This window comes from Melospiza melodia, chromosome 20, assembly GCF_035770615.1.
Source record: "Melospiza melodia melodia isolate bMelMel2 chromosome 20, bMelMel2.pri, whole genome shotgun sequence".
NCBI classification, from domain to species: Eukaryota; Metazoa; Chordata; class Aves; order Passeriformes; family Passerellidae; genus Melospiza; species Melospiza melodia.
In genome coordinates, this window is record NC_086213.1 from 11,173,582 (window position 1) to 11,188,950 (window position 15,369).

Consider the following 15,369-nt stretch of genomic DNA (forward strand, 5'->3'; position numbering starts at 1 on the left):
TCCCGGGACTCGCCCACGGCGCAGCCCCAGAGCCCCCTCAGCCCCTGTGGCAGCGCCCGCATCCCTCCCGCATCCCCCGTTCGCACCGCAGCCTCCCCGGGCCCAGGCTCGCCCCGCCGGGCCCCGCCGCTCCGGCGGCCTCCCCGCAGCCCCCAGGCGCTCACCCTCGTCCCGGCGGACACCGGGCCGGGCGGGCCGGGCCGAGCGGCCCCGGAACCCCCCGGTCCGTCCCGGTTCCCTCGCCCAGGCCGCGGCCGCAGCCCCCTCCTCGCCCCCGTGTCCGCGCTCCCCGTCCGGCCGCCAACCCGCCCCGCCGCTGCCGTTCCGCCGGCCCGCTCACCGGCTCGGCGCAGGGAGAACAGCCGGCTCTGCGTCCCGGTGATACCGGGAAGGTCGAACCGAGCCGGGGCAAACCGAACCGGGCCAAGCCCACGAGGCGGCAGCGCAGCGCGGCAGCGGCCGGGGGGGCCATCGGACGGCTTTGGGGGCGCACCCGGGCGGCGCCGGAAGCGAAGCGAGGGGCGGAAGTTCCCCCGCCCGGTGCTCCCGCTCGCTCGGTCCGAGGGGCTCGGTCCGTTCATGGTGAGGGGGAAAGGGCGGCGCGGGGCCCGGGGGACGCGCCCGCACGGCCGGGATGGGCTCTGGGCCTCGCGGGGGAGGAGCGGCTGAAGGGCTGAGGGGGTGGTGGGGGACGGGGGAATGGGGAGTGAGGGGCTCCAGGCCTCGGCGGGGCAGGGGGAGCTGAGGGGGCTCCGGCTCTCATGGAGGGTTAAGGGGCTCAGGGCCGGCGGGCTCAGGGGGGTTTGGGCCATGGGAGGGGGCTCAGAGAGGCGGAGGGGCCGGGGGTTGCGGGTAGCGGTCCTGGCCGGGGGTGCGTGCGGGGGCCGCTGCCCTGGGGAGGGGTCGGGATGAGGATTCGGGGGTCCCGATGAGGATTTGGGGGTCGGGATGAGGATTCGGGGGTCCTGATGAGGATTTGGGGGTCCCGATGAGGATTTGGAGGTCCGGCCGCACAGAGCGGTGCGGGTGTTGAGCGGCAGCCCCGAGGCTGGAGAGAGGGGTCTGACCCACGGTCACGGTCCGGTTCGCGTGGTTTGGGGACGGCAGGGCTGCGGTTTGGGGTCTCTCAGTGGTGGGATCGATCCCCTCTGGAACCCCGAGCCCATTCCTGGGCTGTTCCGGTGCCGGAGGGAGCTGAGGTTGCTGCCGGTGCATCCCGGAGACGATGGGATCATCTCCAGGCCATCCCTGCCCCTCCTGCTCCCTCTCCCGTGCCGCACAGCTCCGGCTCCTTTGGGAGTTTCATGGTGGTAAAACAAAAATCCTTCGGCTCGGCTCATCCCGGAGCCGTGGGAGCTGCAGGAGCAGGGGTGGAAGGGGTTAATTATCCCACCCTGTCCCATCCTGAGGGAAGGAGGCTCCAAGTGATTAAGGATTTATCGGCTCTGGGAGCATTTGTGGCGCTGAGCCTCCTGTGCCAGTGTGACCTCGGTGACAGGGAGGTGACAGGAATCCAGCTCTGTCCGGCTGCATTTTGGTGCTCTGAGCAGGCTGGGAGGGCAGGGAAGAGCAGGAAAAGCTCCTGTGTGCTCTCCCTGTTTGCTCCGAGGCAAAAAGCCTTGAAAACCTGTGGATATTCTGGATTTTAGCACTGGGGAATCTGTTGATTTCTGCATTGGGACTCGCGGGAATCATCTGCTCCCCTCGTGTGTGTTGGGAATTGCCCAATTCCATCCCAGATTATTGTAAGAGCTTTAAGCCGTGGAGTTGTGTAAGAAATGAAAGCAGTTGTTGTGGGAAAGCATTGGCTTTGCAGTGCCAAACCCAGCTCAGCATTCCCAGGGCTTTTCCCCGGGAAAAAAAAAAACGGGGGCTGTGCCCACGAGTGTCCTTCAGCTCCTGAAACATTTAAAACGCTTGAGAACTTCACAGGGGAGGAGCCGAGGTGTGAAACACCCGGTGGGAACGGGGGTGTCACCCTGCAGGGTGGGGATTGTTCCTTTGAGATGGGAGGTCCTTCCTTGAGCTGGGAGCTGCTCCTTTGGGCTGGGAGCTGCTCCTTTGGGCTGGGAGCTGCTTCCTTGAGCTGGAAATTGCACTCTTGAGCTTGGAAGTCTTTCCTTGAACTGGAAAGTCTTTCCTTGAGCTGGGAGCTGCTCCCTTGAGCTGGGAAACCCTTCCTTGAACTGGAAATTGCACTCTTGAAGTGGCACCTCCTTCCTTGAGCTGGGAATTCCTTCCTTGAGCTGGGAATTCCTTCCTTGAACTGAAAAGTCCTTCCTTGAGCTGGGAACTGCTCCCTTGAGCTGGAAATTGCAGTCTTGAGCTGGGACCTCTTTCCTTGAGCTGGGGAGTCCTTCCCTGAACTGGAAAGTCTTTCCTTGAGCTGGGAGCTGCTCCCCTGAGCTGGAAATTGCACTCTTGAGCTTGGAAGTCTTTCCTTGAGCTGGGAAGTCTTTCCTTGAACTGGAAATTGCACTCCTGAAGTGGGACCTCCTTCCTTTGAGCTGGGAAGTCCTTCCTTGTGCTTTCCTTCAGTTGGCAACTGCTCCTTTGAGCTGGGAGTTGCTCCCTTGAGCTAGGAAGTCCTTGCTTGACCTGGAAAGTCCTTCCTTGAGCTGGGAAGTGCTCCCTTGAGCTGGAAATTGCACTTTTAAAGTGGGACCCCCTTCCTTGAGCTGAGAAGTCCTTCCTTGAGCTGGGAGGTCGTTCCTTGAACTGGAAAGTCCTTCCTTGAGCTGGGAACTGCTCCCTTGAGCTGGGAACTGCTCCCTTGAGCTGGGAACTGCTCCCTTGAGCTGGGAATTGCACTCTTGAGCTGGGAATTGCACTCTTGAGCTGGGAATTGCTCCCTTGAGCTGGGAATTGCACTCTTGAGCTGGGAACTGCTCCTTTGAGCTGGGAACTGCTCCCTTGAGCTGGGAATTGCTCCTTTGAGCTGGGAACTGCTCCTGTGAGCTGGGAGTTGCTCCCTTGAGCTGGGAATTGCACTCTTGAGCTGGGAATTGCTCCCTTGAGCTGGGAACTGCTCCCTTGAGCTGGGAACTGCTCCCTTGAGCTGGGAACTGCTCCCTTGAGCTGGGAATTGCTCCCTTGAGCTGGGAACTGCTCTCTTGAGCTGGGAATTGCTCCCTTGAGCTGGGAATTGCTCCCTTGAGCTGGGAATTGCTCCCTTGAGCTGGGAATTGCTCCCTTGAGCTGGGAATTGCTCCCTTGAGCTGGGAATTGCTCCCTTGAGCTGGGAACTGCTCCTTTGAGCTGGGAATTGCACTCTTGAGCTGGGAACTGCTCCCTTGAGCTGGGAATTGCTCCGCTCCCTTGAGCTGGGAGTTGCACTCTTGAGCTGGGAATTGCACCCTTGAGCTGGGAGTTGCTCCCTTGAGCTGGGAGTTGCTCCCTTGAGCTGGGAGTTGCTCCCTTGAGCTGGGAACTGCTCCCTTGAGCTGGGAACTGCTCCCTTGACCTGGGAACTGCTCCCTTGACCTGGGAACTGCTCCCTTGAGCTGGGAACTGCTCCCTTGAGCTGGGAACTGCTCCCTTGAGCTGGGAACTGCTCCCTTGAGCTGGGAACTGCTCCCTTGACCTGGGAACTGCTCCCTTGACCTGGGAACTGCTCCCTTGAGCTGGGAACTGCAGTCTTGAGCTGGTGACCCCGCTCCTTGCAGGAAGAGATGTCGGGAGAGAGCGTGGTGAGCTCAGCAGTGCCGGCGGCCGCGACGCGCACGACGTCCTTCAAGGGGAGCAGCCCCAGCTCCAAGTACGTGAAGCTGAACGTGGGGGGAGCCCTGTACTACACCACCATGCAGACCCTGACCAAGCAGGACACCATGCTCAAGGCCATGTTCAGCGGGCGCATGGAGGTGCTCACGGACAGTGAAGGTGAGGATTGGGGTGTTCCTGGTGCTCTCCACGTCCTTCCTGGGCTGGGAAAGTCACAGGGGTTGTGGGAAGGTCAGAGGAACTTCTGTTGGTAGGGTGAAGGTAAGGACTGGGGTGTTCTTGGTGTCCTCCACGTCCCTTCTGGGCAGGGAAAGTCACAGCAATCATGGGAAGGTCAGAGGAACATCTGTTGGTAGGGTGAAGTGAGGATTAGGATGTTCCTGATGCTCTCCATGCCTTTCCTGGGCAGGGAAAAGTCACATTTGTAACCCTATTTGTAGGGTTGGAAGGATGGAGGATCTCTCCTGCAAGGCAGGGTTGGGATTGTTCAGCCTGGACAAAAGGCAGGTTTGAGGTGACCTAATTGTGGCCTTCCAGTGCTTGAAGGAGCCACAAGAACCACAGGGAGAATATTTATAAGATATTTATATAATAATATATTTATGTATTTATAAGATATTTATATAATATTTAAAGATTTCATCCCAATATCTAATCCAAACCTATTCTCTTGTCCTGCTCTGGAGTGGCAGGACAAGGGAATAGATTTGGATTAGATTTTGGGATGAAATCTTTAAATATTATATAAATTGGATTAGATATTGGGATGAAATCTTTCCCTGTGAGGGTGGGGAGGCCCTGGAGGGTGCCCAAAGCAGCTGTGGCTGCCCCTGGATCTCTGGAAATGTCCCAGGCCAAGCTGGACAGGGCTTGGAGCAGCCTGGGACAGTGGGAGGTGTCCCTGCCCATGGCAAGGAGTGAACTAAATAATCTTCAAGGCCTAAATAATCTTCAATCTTCAATCTCCCAGCCCAACCCATGCTGTTGTTCCATGATTCCATGATTATACAGCTGGGAAAAATGTGGAACAAAAGACAAGGATGACCTGAGTGGTTTCCTGAGCAGCAGAAGGACACTAAGAAGTGCCAAAGGTCCTGTCAGGCCCAGGTGACACGTGGAGCATCTTTTCCTTTCAGAACACTGACAATGAAGCTCTGAAGCCCATGGAAAAAGGTGGAGATGGTGATTAGGAATCTTTGAGTTGGGATTTGTGTGTCCTCTTGGAAGCTCAGGATGCCATTCCCTCTTCTTGTCTCCTTGTTTATAAATAAAATATAAAACAAGCTCTGAACATAGGTATAAATGAGTTAAAAGCTGATTTTTAAAAATGAAAGAATTTTCTTGTGGGACTTGACAGCTGATTTCCCTAAAACAGAACCAGTTGCAGGATTTTCAGAAAATTCAAAATTTTATCTCCACATTCCCACGTGGTGGGTGTGCCAGACTTTAATTGGAAGCTCAGCTTTATTTTCACTCTGTTATTTTACCCATAACAATATTTAAGAACCTTTGTCTTTAACTGCAGCCTCTGCAAAGCTGATCCTGGAGCTTCAAACACCTCCCTTGGGATTAGTTAATTATTATTAGAAAATTTTGTTTGAATTTGCTGAAAATAGAGAAAATACAGTACAAGATGGACTGAGTTTTGAGTGCTTTAAAACAATCTGTTTGGAGGTTTATGATAAGCTTTCCTGAGATAAAATGAAGTGGATTTGAAGGGAAAAAAATGTAAAAATAGAGCCTGATTAGCTGAATATTCCTGGTTTAGCCAAAAGTCTTTATATTTAAGCTGGGGAAAACAAAGCTGTGTTGTTCCAGGTGTAATCCCAGGCCAGGATAAAGCAGGAATGTGGATGCTGTGATTTGGATCAAAGGGCCTCTGGGATGCTTATCCTGGACACAGACCATGGAGGTTGCATTGATAAAGTCAGTCTGTGTGTCAAATTTGGGAAAAAACTCAAGTGGGAATCAACACTGGGTCCAATTTGGGAAAAAATCTGTCAAATGTGAATGAACACCTTGACTGGGAACACTGGAGCACTGGAAATGTTGTGAACATTCTCCCTTTGCTAAACTTGGGCTGGATCTTCCTGTCCCTCCCTGAAGCTGCTGGGCTGAATTTGATAATTCCAGACTTCCTGTGCTTGCAAATGGATTGGAAATTCCAAATTCATTTTGGAAACTCACCCTGGCCTGATCCCAATGGGGTTGGGAGATGAACCCAGGAGGGTTGGGACATCCCATTCCCAGGGCTCAGAGGCTCTGCAAGTGCTGTTTGCACCCCAAATCTCAGGATAACTGCAGTTTCTCCCACTAAAATACCAGTTTGGGATGTAAAACCCCAAGTTTGTTTTGCTGTGACTCCCACAGTGTGTGTGTGGGATTGTTCCATGGAACCAGTTTGTGTTTTAAGAGGAATTTGATACTTCCTGTATGTTGTAACACAGACACTCCCATTGCAGCAGTTCTTGCTTTATCTCCCCTTGCCTGGAAACTGGGACAATAGCACTGGGGCTGCTAAAGGAAACACTTTTTATCTGGAATTCTTCAAAATCCTCCTCAGTGGTCACACCCTAAACCTGGCACCAAACAAAATGTTTCTTAGGGAAAGAAGCCAAGCTTGGGGAGCAACTGGAAGGAGTTGGGTTTAACCAGTCTGGAATTTGGGTCCTGCTCTGTGTCTGGGATTCAGATCCCAGCTGAACAATTCCAACCTGCTGCTCCTCAGGCTGGAGAGAACAGGCTGGGCTTCTCTGCCTGTGGGTGGCAGATGATTGTTTTCAGCTTAGAAATTATTGATGAACTGTAGCAAATCAGCACATTTGGAACATTTCCTTGGATGGTAATGAGCAGGGAGAAGGATGTGAGTTTTCCAGGTGCATCCACCTATTTCCAATTCTCCTTTTTCCCCTGACTCCCTGCTGCTGTTGATGGGGAAGCTATTCCTGGTCCAGCTGCTGATAAGAGAGTGGAGCCTCAGGCAGTGTCCAGTGTCAGGCTCCTGTTTCACCTGCCAGGGCTTGCTTGGAAAATAGCTGCTTTTAGCTGCAGCGTTGGGATCCTGTCCCTGAGGATTCCTGGAAGACAAAGATGGATTTTTAAGGGTGTGATGTGTCCATGGACAAAGGCAGTGAGGGGAGGGGGCTCTGAGACCCCACCTGCAGAGCTGGCCCAGCACAGGGAGGAGCTGGAGCTGCTGGAGAGAGCCCACAGGAGACACCAGCACGGTGAGAGGGATGGAGCAGCTCTGCTGGGAGGAAAGGCTGGGATTGTTCAGCCTGGAGAAGGGAAGGAGCTGGCAGAAATGAGGGAAAGGACTATTTGCAGGGCCTGGAGTGACAGGAAAAGTGGGGATGGCTTCAAATTGCCAGAGGGCAGGAATAGATGGGATATTGGGAAGAAATCCACCCTGTGAGGGTGGTGAGAGGCTGGCATGGAATTCCCAGAGAAGCTGGGGCTGCCTCATCCCTGGAAGTGTCCAAGGCCAGGGCTTGGAGCAGCCTGGGATAGTGGAAGGTGGCCCTGCCTCTGGTAGGGGGCTGGAACTGGATAAACTTTAAGTTCTCTTCCATCCCAAACCATTCCATGATTCCATACAGCCCATGGATTCTGTGTCCCTTCCTAAATGGATCACAGGATGTTTTTGGAGCTCTGCAATGAAGAAATGACTCCCAAAGACTCCAGCCCACTTGTTGGCTCTGCTGTGGCCGAGTGGCACCGGGGTCACTTCCCTGTGACTCATCTCCTTTGGGCTGCTGGGGGGAAGCAGAAGGGTTTTTAAAGCTCTTCTAGTGGTAGCTCTGATTTTGCAATGCTGCTGGAAGTGTTTTCTCATCCCCACATGAAAATGAGCAACTCTGCTTCAGTTTCACCATCTGTAAACATGAAGTTGCAGCAGATTTTTGCAGCCTATGAGGAATCATAGAGGAGTTTGGGGATGAGAATTCTGCTCTCAGCTTGCCCTTTACCTTCCTGTGTGCTCCAGTGAGCTTGGGAGGCAGCTGCATTTGTGGAATGGTTTGTTACCATGGCTTGTGCTTCCTCTTTATCACAGAATCCCAGAATGGTTTGGGTAGGAGAGGACTTTAAAGCTCACCTTGTTCCACCCCTGCCATGGGCAGAGACACCTTTCACTAAATCTCCCACTAAAATGGGATTTCTTGCTTTCCATACTCTGCACTGCCAAATGGGCTTTTTTCTGCTCTAGTTGGATTAGCCATTAGTCTGGATCAGTCCTTTCTTCCATCATTTCTTTCTCCAGTTTGTTGTTCCAGCCTGTAAAATCACACTTGGAGCACTTTGTGTTGTCTGTGTTCAGCAGGAATGAGGGAGCTGGGAAGCCTGGAGTGAGCTGCTGCAGAGTGTCTCCTTTTCCCTCAGAAAGGGCCGTGTTCCCTCTCCAGACTGAACCAAATGTTCAGACTTTTCCTCGTAATTCCATTCATGCAGAGCACACAGGGGCTGCTTTAACCTACTTTCCTTATTTGTCCAAAATATGACTCCTTCCCCACAAGCGTTTCCTCACTGCATTCCTGAGCCTCAGCCTGTGAGAGTGGCCATCTGTTCACCCAGGGAAACTCCAGCCTTGGCACTGCCTGGCTTTTCCAGGGTCCAGCCTGATCCCAGCAGTGAGAGGTGAAGTGTGGATGCTGCACCCACAGCTTTGGTTGTAGCTCTTTTCTTCCCTGGAGAAGAGAAGGCTTCAGGGAGACCTTGGAGTGCTTTGCAGTGCCTAAAGGGGCTCCAGGAGAGCTGGAGGAGACTTTGGGCAAGGGCATGGAGGGACAAGCCAAGGGGGAATGGCTTCCCACTGCCAGAGGCAGGTTTAGATGGGATATTGAGGAGAAATTCTTCCCTGTGAGGGGTGGTGGCACCCTGGCACAGGGTGTCCAGAGAAGCTGTGGCTGCCCCATCCCTGGGAGTGTCCAAGGCCAGGTTGGATGGGGTTTGGAGCAGCCTGGGATGGTGGAAGGTGTCCCTGCACATGGATTTACGGTCTCTTCCCACCCAGACCATTCTGTGATTTCCATCAGCCTTGAACACCCTCAGTGCCTCTCTCTGGGCAGGGCAGGGTCAGGGGTTATTTTTACTCACCCTTCACAGACTCCTCAGCAGGAACACATGAATATATTCCCAGGGACTGGATGGGATTTAAGTTCCCTTCCAACCCAAACCATTCCATGATTCTCCTCCCACCACAATCCCAAGCTCCAGCTGTGCCACGCTCTGCTCACATTCCCCATTCCATCCTCCCACTCCCAGTTCCACCATGTCCTTCACCAGTTTGCTCTGCCAAGGCCTTTTGCCACATTGATCTCAGCTTGTGCTCACTGTGGCCTCGCTGTGTCCCCAGGCTGGATCCTGATTGACCGCTGTGGGAAGCACTTTGGGACAATCCTGAACTACCTGCGGGACGGGGCCGTGCCGCTCCCGGAGAGCCGCCGCGAGATCGAGGAGCTGCTGGCTGAGGCCAAGTACTACCTGGTGCAGGGGCTGGTGGATGAATGCCAGGCAGCCCTGCAGGTGGGCACGGGGCTCAGGGGCACCTGGGGTTGGGCAGGATTTTCTCCTGGTCTTCGTGTGGGGATTTTGGAGGCTGGGATGGAAATGGGAATTGTTCGTGTTGTCCTCTGCTGGAGTCTGGTCACATCTAGGAGAACCAGCTCCTTTCCAGAGCTGCTGGAGTCCTGTTGTGTTCTTTGTTATGCTCTGAGGTTCCCATCTTGGGTTTGATGCCGCTGGCACTGATGTCCTGTCTGAGAGAAGCCCCATTCCAGACCCTGCTGTTTAACTGGGCACAGGACATTCAGTGGTGGAGCACAGGAATGGACACCTCAGCTGTCCCTGGCCAGCCACAGCTCCCCAGGGACACCACAGGGACAGACTGGGCACTGACCCCTCAGCAGAGATCATTCCCAGGAAATGTGGCTGTGCCAGGGAGCTGCTGTCACTCAGCTGCTGTTTGGTTCTTCTCCCACAGAACAAGGACACCTACGAGCCCTTCTGCAAGGTCCCGGTGATCACCTCCTCCAAAGAGGAGCAGAAGCTGATTGCAACCTCCAACAAGGTGAGAGAGACTGGGATGTGCCATGGAGAGAGCTGGGGGTGTCCAGGCTGGAGAGGAGAACCTTTGGGGAGACCTCAGAGCTCCTTCCAGTGCCTGAAGGGGCTCCAAGAGAGCTGGAGTGCTGGACAAGGGATGGAGTGACAGGATAAGGATGATGCCTTTAAGCTGAAGGAGTGCAGGGTTAGATGGGATATCTGGAAAAAAATTCTTCCCTGTGAGGGTGGGGAGGCCCTGGCTCAGGGTGCCCAGAGAAGCTGTGGCTGCCCCATCTCTGGAAGTGTCCAAGGCCAGGCTGGACAGGGCTTGGAGGAACCTGGGACAGGGAGTGCTGATGAGACAGAGGGAAGATAAGAATAGGTGAGGATCCAGTCCCAGAAGGGATCAGGAAGGATTGCAACCCCATTGCCAACCTGTGCATCACAGGTTTGCAGCAACAGCAGTAACACCACTGAAATCCCACTGGGAATTTGTTATTGCAGCTTTTCTGTGGGGCCTTGGGCTGAGCTGAGGTTCCAGCTCTGGCTGTGCTCACTGAAACTCATCTGTGCTTTGTTTCTTACAGCCAGCAGTGAAGCTGCTCTATAACAGAAGCAACAACAAATATTCCTACACCAGGTAAGTGATTTCAGCTGGAATTGCTGGAAGTTTTTCATACACCAAAATCCACTATAAAAGTTTCCTTTTTCTTCCCCCAGACCCAATGACAGATTGGTGTTGGCAGGCACTCCATTTTTCCCCAATTATTTTCCAACTGGAGTCAGAAGGGAGTCTGCTGCCATCCATGGAGGGCTGAGCCTGTGCCAGAGGAGTTCCTCTAATCCTTAGGTGCAGCTGGCAGAGGCTCCTGGCCAAGTGCTGTCTGCATTCCCATGGATGGCAGTGTGGTAGTTGAACACAGAGAGCTCAGTGAGTGGTGAAATCATCAAACTGGGGGCCTTGTCCTCTTTCCCTTATTCCCTTATAAGTTTCATGACATAACAGTGCCCATCCAGAGTGCTGAGCTCAGGAATGGTTTGAAGTGAAATAATAAGAATTAATTTCTTCGCTTTGCCCCATCCCTGCAAGTGTCCAAGGCCAGGTTGGATGGGGCTTGGAGCAACCTGGGCTAGTGGAAGGTGCCCCTGCCCATGTCACAGGGTGACACTGGATGGGCTTTAAGGTCCCTCCAACCCAAACCATCCTGGGGTTCTGTGGCACAGGAATCTGGGATCTCAGAGCTGTCAGTGCTCACTGCTCCCACTCTTTCCACGCACTCTGTAAATTCCTGCTGCTGCCTCCATTCCCACAGCAACTCTGATGACAACATGCTGAAGAACATTGAGCTCTTTGACAAGCTGTCCCTGAGGTTCAACGGGAGGGTGCTCTTCATCAAGGATGTCATTGGGGATGAGATCTGCTGCTGGTCCTTCTACGGGCAGGGCCGCAAGATCGCTGAGGTCTGCTGCACCTCCATCGTCTATGCCACCGAGAAGAAGCAGACCAAGGTACAGGAAACTGGGACAGTGACAGCTGAACAGGCTGGCACTTTGTCATTGCTCAGCCCCTCTGGAGGGTAATCAGTGCATTGAGAGTGGGGCAGCAGCTGGGGCTCATACTGGGGGTGCAGCAGGAGCTGCCTGCACTGGGCAGTTGGGATATTCCATAAAAGCCCTATGGTATTCCATAACACGTGTGGTGTCCATATAAGTTGTGGTATCCATAATGTTCAGTCCAGCTCTATCTTCAGACAAACCTGTGCATTTAACTACATTTGGGTTTGGGAGTTGCAAGGAGATGATCTAGGGATGGGACTAAATGATCCCTCCCAACCCAAACCATTCCCTGGCTCTACACCCCCATGTAAGGAGGGATCCATCAATGGCACACCTTCCCTGCATTCTTCCCTTTCCCAGGAGGGATCTGCCTGGTTCTGGTAAAAACCCAACTTGTTGGACTTAAAAGCTGGAAACAAAAAATGGAATAGAAAGGATTGTGCCTGAAAGGATTTTTGTCTCTGGGGTGCAGTTAGGGAACAGCAACACCGAGTGTCAGGAACCCACACCGAGGTACCCTGGCCCCTGCAGTCAGTGACCTCCTCTTCCCTCCCTGCCAGGTGGAGTTCCCAGAAGCCCGAATTTACGAGGAGACCCTGAACATTCTTCTGTACGAGTCCCAGGACGGGAGGGGGCCGGACAATGCCCTCCTGGAGGCCACGGGAGGGGCTGCAGGGCGCTCCCACCACCTGGAGGAGGACGAGGAGCGGGAGCGCATCGAGCGCGTGCGGAGGATCCACATCAAGCGCCCCGACGACAGGGCCCACCTGCACCAGTGAGCCAGCCCGGGGACCCCCTCGGCTCTGGGGAAGGGGCTGCCCTGCAGCAGGACCAGGCAGTGCAACTCCTGTCCAGCACAGTCTGTAAATTGGGATTTGTAACAAACTCTAGGTTATTTGGGGTATTTAAATGCGGTAGTTGTAGGGCGAGGATCCACGAGGTTACTGGGCAGCCTGGAAGGGCCTGTTGAGCAGCTGGAGAAATGCCCAGAATTTTTAGCACTCTTGTCGTTGCTGTTTTGTGCTGGAGAGGAGGAGGAGGACTGGCTTGCTGTGACTTTTGGTAATGATCCTGCACTTTAAAAGCAAAACAACAAACAAAAGGTCAGCCAGCCACCCTCCTTCCCTCCAGGCACTCCCTGACCCTCCTGGGCTGGGGGCAAAGGCAGGGACCTGGACCCAGGGCTGCTGCAGAGACTCCCCAAAGAACAAATGGCACAGGCTGATGAGATTCCTGGAGTCTGGGGGCAGAGGGATCCCTCAGAGCAGGGGCTGCTCCCTCAGGTTCCCCACAGCTCTCAGGATCTGCTCCTCCAAGGGTTCAGTGGAGTTTCTGCAGCACTGAGCTGGGGACACCCATCCCTGTTTTATCCCTGCAGTTCAAGGTTAAAATTCCTCCCAGAGGAGGAGAATCAGGAGCAAACTGTCCACGGTTGCTTTCCCTAGGAGTGGTGTTGGTACTGGTCAGTGCTTAGAGCTTCTGCCTGAGCCTGGATCTCAGCTGGGGGGTTGGTTTCCAGCAGCTCCCAGGTACCAGGAGTCACAGCAGGTTCAATCCCCCCTGTTTTGGGGGTGCTGGTGGGGGGCAGCAGCCCTGGTTCCCTTCTGGAGCTGATCCAGGAGCATTTTCCTGCTCTGAGTGAGGGGAACAGAAGCAGGCAGTGGCCCAGAGGCAGATATTCCCTGTTTGACTTCACCCTGAGGCTGTTCCAAACCCTCCCAGCCATGGCAGCTGTGTGTGGAAGGGCAGAGCATGGAGAAGGCCACTGCACTGGTGGTTTTCTACGAGTGCTTTTCCCTTTCAATGAATATTTTATCTACCTCCTTGTCTCCTGTTGCCTGTTGTGGAGTCAAGTGACAGCAGTGTGGGAGGTGGGCTGTCATTCCATAGGGCTGAGCAGAGCCACAGCTGTGACAGTTCAGGTCACCAGTCCTGGGAGGGAGAGAAACCTGAGGTAGGAAGTGTTAAACTTGCACTGCAGCAGCACCCGTGGGTGACACCAGAGCACTCTGCCCTGGGCTAGAGTTTCTTTTGACCCTTTCTCTGCAATATTTAGCACTGGCTTTAACAGCCACACTCCTGGAGCAGCAGCATCTCTGTGTTCCTGCTCCAAGGATCCCTGCTCCTGGCTCAGGGCTGCTGAGGACATGGGAACAGTGTGACACCAAAGGTGCTGCAGCAGCACCAGCCACGTTCTTCTGTTCCACAGAGCTCGGTGGTAGAGGCTGAAACACACCAGGAAGTGGCTGTACAGTTTTGGATCATCAAGTAAAGCTCAAAGATTTCCAATTTAATCTGAGGCCATCTTTCTAGTAACCAAAGACTTCTCCACACTGCAGGCAGCTGCTGGCTGTGGCAGGTGGGGTGTTATACCTGTCTCCTCTCCTCTTTCTCCTGCAGCTGCTGATTGTTCACTGAGAGCTCCACAGTCTCCTGGGGGTTCAGCAGCTTCAGCTCTGTCCTGACACCTCAGGGCTTCCAGTTTGAGTTGTACCTAAACCTGTTGGCAGCACCCTCTAGGGCTGGAGCAGTGCAGAGGGGGAAGGAGCCAGTGCCTCTCCTCTCGGGGCTGGGATGAGCTGAGGGTGAGGCAGGGAAGTCCTGGGCTGCTGTTTCTCCAGCACTGTGTACTTTGGCACTTACTGGTGATTCCTGGGCTGTCACTGGGCTTCTCAGCATCTGCAGCAGCCCTTGGGGGTGGAGGCTGTGTCCCACAGAGGGGACCAGGGACAGCCCCAGTCCTGCAGCAATCCCTGCTCACTCCAGCTGGGAGCTGCTCTCCACTCATCCCTGGCTGTGCTGACCTGCAGACCCCAGACCAAACCCAGTCCTGTGGGGCAGAGCAGCCTCAGCCCCAGGAGTGACACCAGTACCAAGCACCTGACAGGTCACAGCTACGTGATTAACTTCTCTGTAAATAGATCCTTAACTGGCTTCAGGCTTTTCCCTTTCAGGATATGCAAACTAAGTTCTTAAAAACCAGGGGAGGGCTGTTTTTAATCTTTGTACAGTGCTTTGTAGAGCTGTTGGTTTAGCAAAGTCACTCCAGGAGAGTTAAAGTTTCCATTTCGGTTTTGTTGCTGCATTTGTGGGCAGACTCTGTCTGAGCTCACCCTCGGGGTGTGGAGTGGTGCAGCCAAGCTGTGCTGTCCTGGGGCCTGTCCTGTGCTGTCCTGGGGCCTGTCCTTTCCCTGCTGTCCCTGTCCTTGCTCTGGCCACACCCTGGTCGTGCCCTTGCACAAATGCTCTCAGCCCTGAGCCTCGTTACTCTAAGTGGTTTTACTCTGAGCTCTCCGGTGCACCTGGAGCTCAGGGCAGGTGTCCTGGGCACAAGAGCAGCTCTTCAGATTATCCTTCCCTGCCTCCCAGTGCCAGGGAGAGCAGAGCTGGCTGCTTCCATCCCCCAGCACCAGCAGTGCCAGCACAGCCCAGGGCAGCTGAGCAAAGTCCCCCTGGGGAAGGGATTTTGTCCCCTCCCAGCTCCTGTCACGGGTGGGGCTGCACAAGGAGGGGACAGGGACCAGCCCTGGTGTCCCCTTGCCACCTCTCTCCCTGCAGCACTTCCCCAGGGCAGGTGTGGATCCCCTGAGCAGCCCCTGGGCAAGGCTCCAAGCTCCCATCCTACCCTAGAGCAAAGCATAGGTAGAACCTTTCCGTCTGAATGGAATTGTTTCATGGACAACAGCAAATTCCTGTTCTGTACAATCATTCCCACCTGTCCAGACTTCTGCACAGAACAAGCTTCAGCTGGATTTCAGTGTATGGTTGATGTTTGCAATATGTACTTTTGTTTTTTTTTTTTTTTTTAATATAACACAATAAATTAGAAGATATTTCATATTTACATGCGTGTCACTTTATTACTTGCTGGGGGCTCAATATCCTCATGGGCTGTGTGGCTGGAGGAAGTTTTGGGATGAAATATCAGATCTCCATCCTCATTAATGTCAGTTTGACCTCCCAGCCCTCCTTGTGGGAGAGGCCCAGCTGTTGGGATTCTCTCTGCCTTGAGAAAAGTTGGTTTTAGACCTGGGTTAATACTGCTCTGCA

General features: G+C 54.1%; 2 protein-coding genes across 4 annotated transcripts in view; one reads left to right on the forward strand and one right to left on the reverse strand.

The window, feature by feature from the left end:
- UBE3B (ubiquitin protein ligase E3B) overlaps window positions 1-392 on the reverse strand; it is a 21,758-nt gene extending 21,366 nt beyond the window's left edge. Inside the window, exon 1 of one of the 2 annotated variants that reach the window (XM_063172864.1) lies at window positions 341-392. The gene's annotated coding sequence lies outside the window, so the exon portion shown is untranslated. Of the gene's footprint in view, window positions 1-164; window positions 207-340 lie in introns of those variants that run through there. The other variant, XM_063172863.1, reaches the window with a different exon arrangement.
- KCTD10 (potassium channel tetramerization domain containing 10) overlaps window positions 1-15,163 on the forward strand; it is a 15,473-nt gene extending 310 nt beyond the window's left edge. Inside the window, exons 1-7 of one of the 2 annotated variants that reach the window (XM_063172867.1) lie at window positions 511-582; window positions 3,666-3,879; window positions 9,074-9,243; window positions 9,701-9,787; window positions 10,350-10,402; window positions 11,076-11,271; window positions 11,880-15,163. In XM_063172867.1, coding sequence (XP_063028937.1) covers window positions 580-582; window positions 3,666-3,879; window positions 9,074-9,243; window positions 9,701-9,787; window positions 10,350-10,402; window positions 11,076-11,271; window positions 11,880-12,098 — 942 coding nt within the window. In that variant the 5' untranslated portion in view covers window positions 511-579 and the 3' untranslated portion in view covers window positions 12,099-15,163. Of the gene's footprint in view, window positions 1-510; window positions 583-3,665; window positions 3,880-9,073; window positions 9,244-9,700; window positions 9,788-10,349; window positions 10,403-11,075; window positions 11,272-11,879 lie in introns of those variants that run through there. The other variant, XM_063172868.1, reaches the window with a different exon arrangement.
- Window positions 15,164-15,369: the final 206 nt, after the last annotated feature.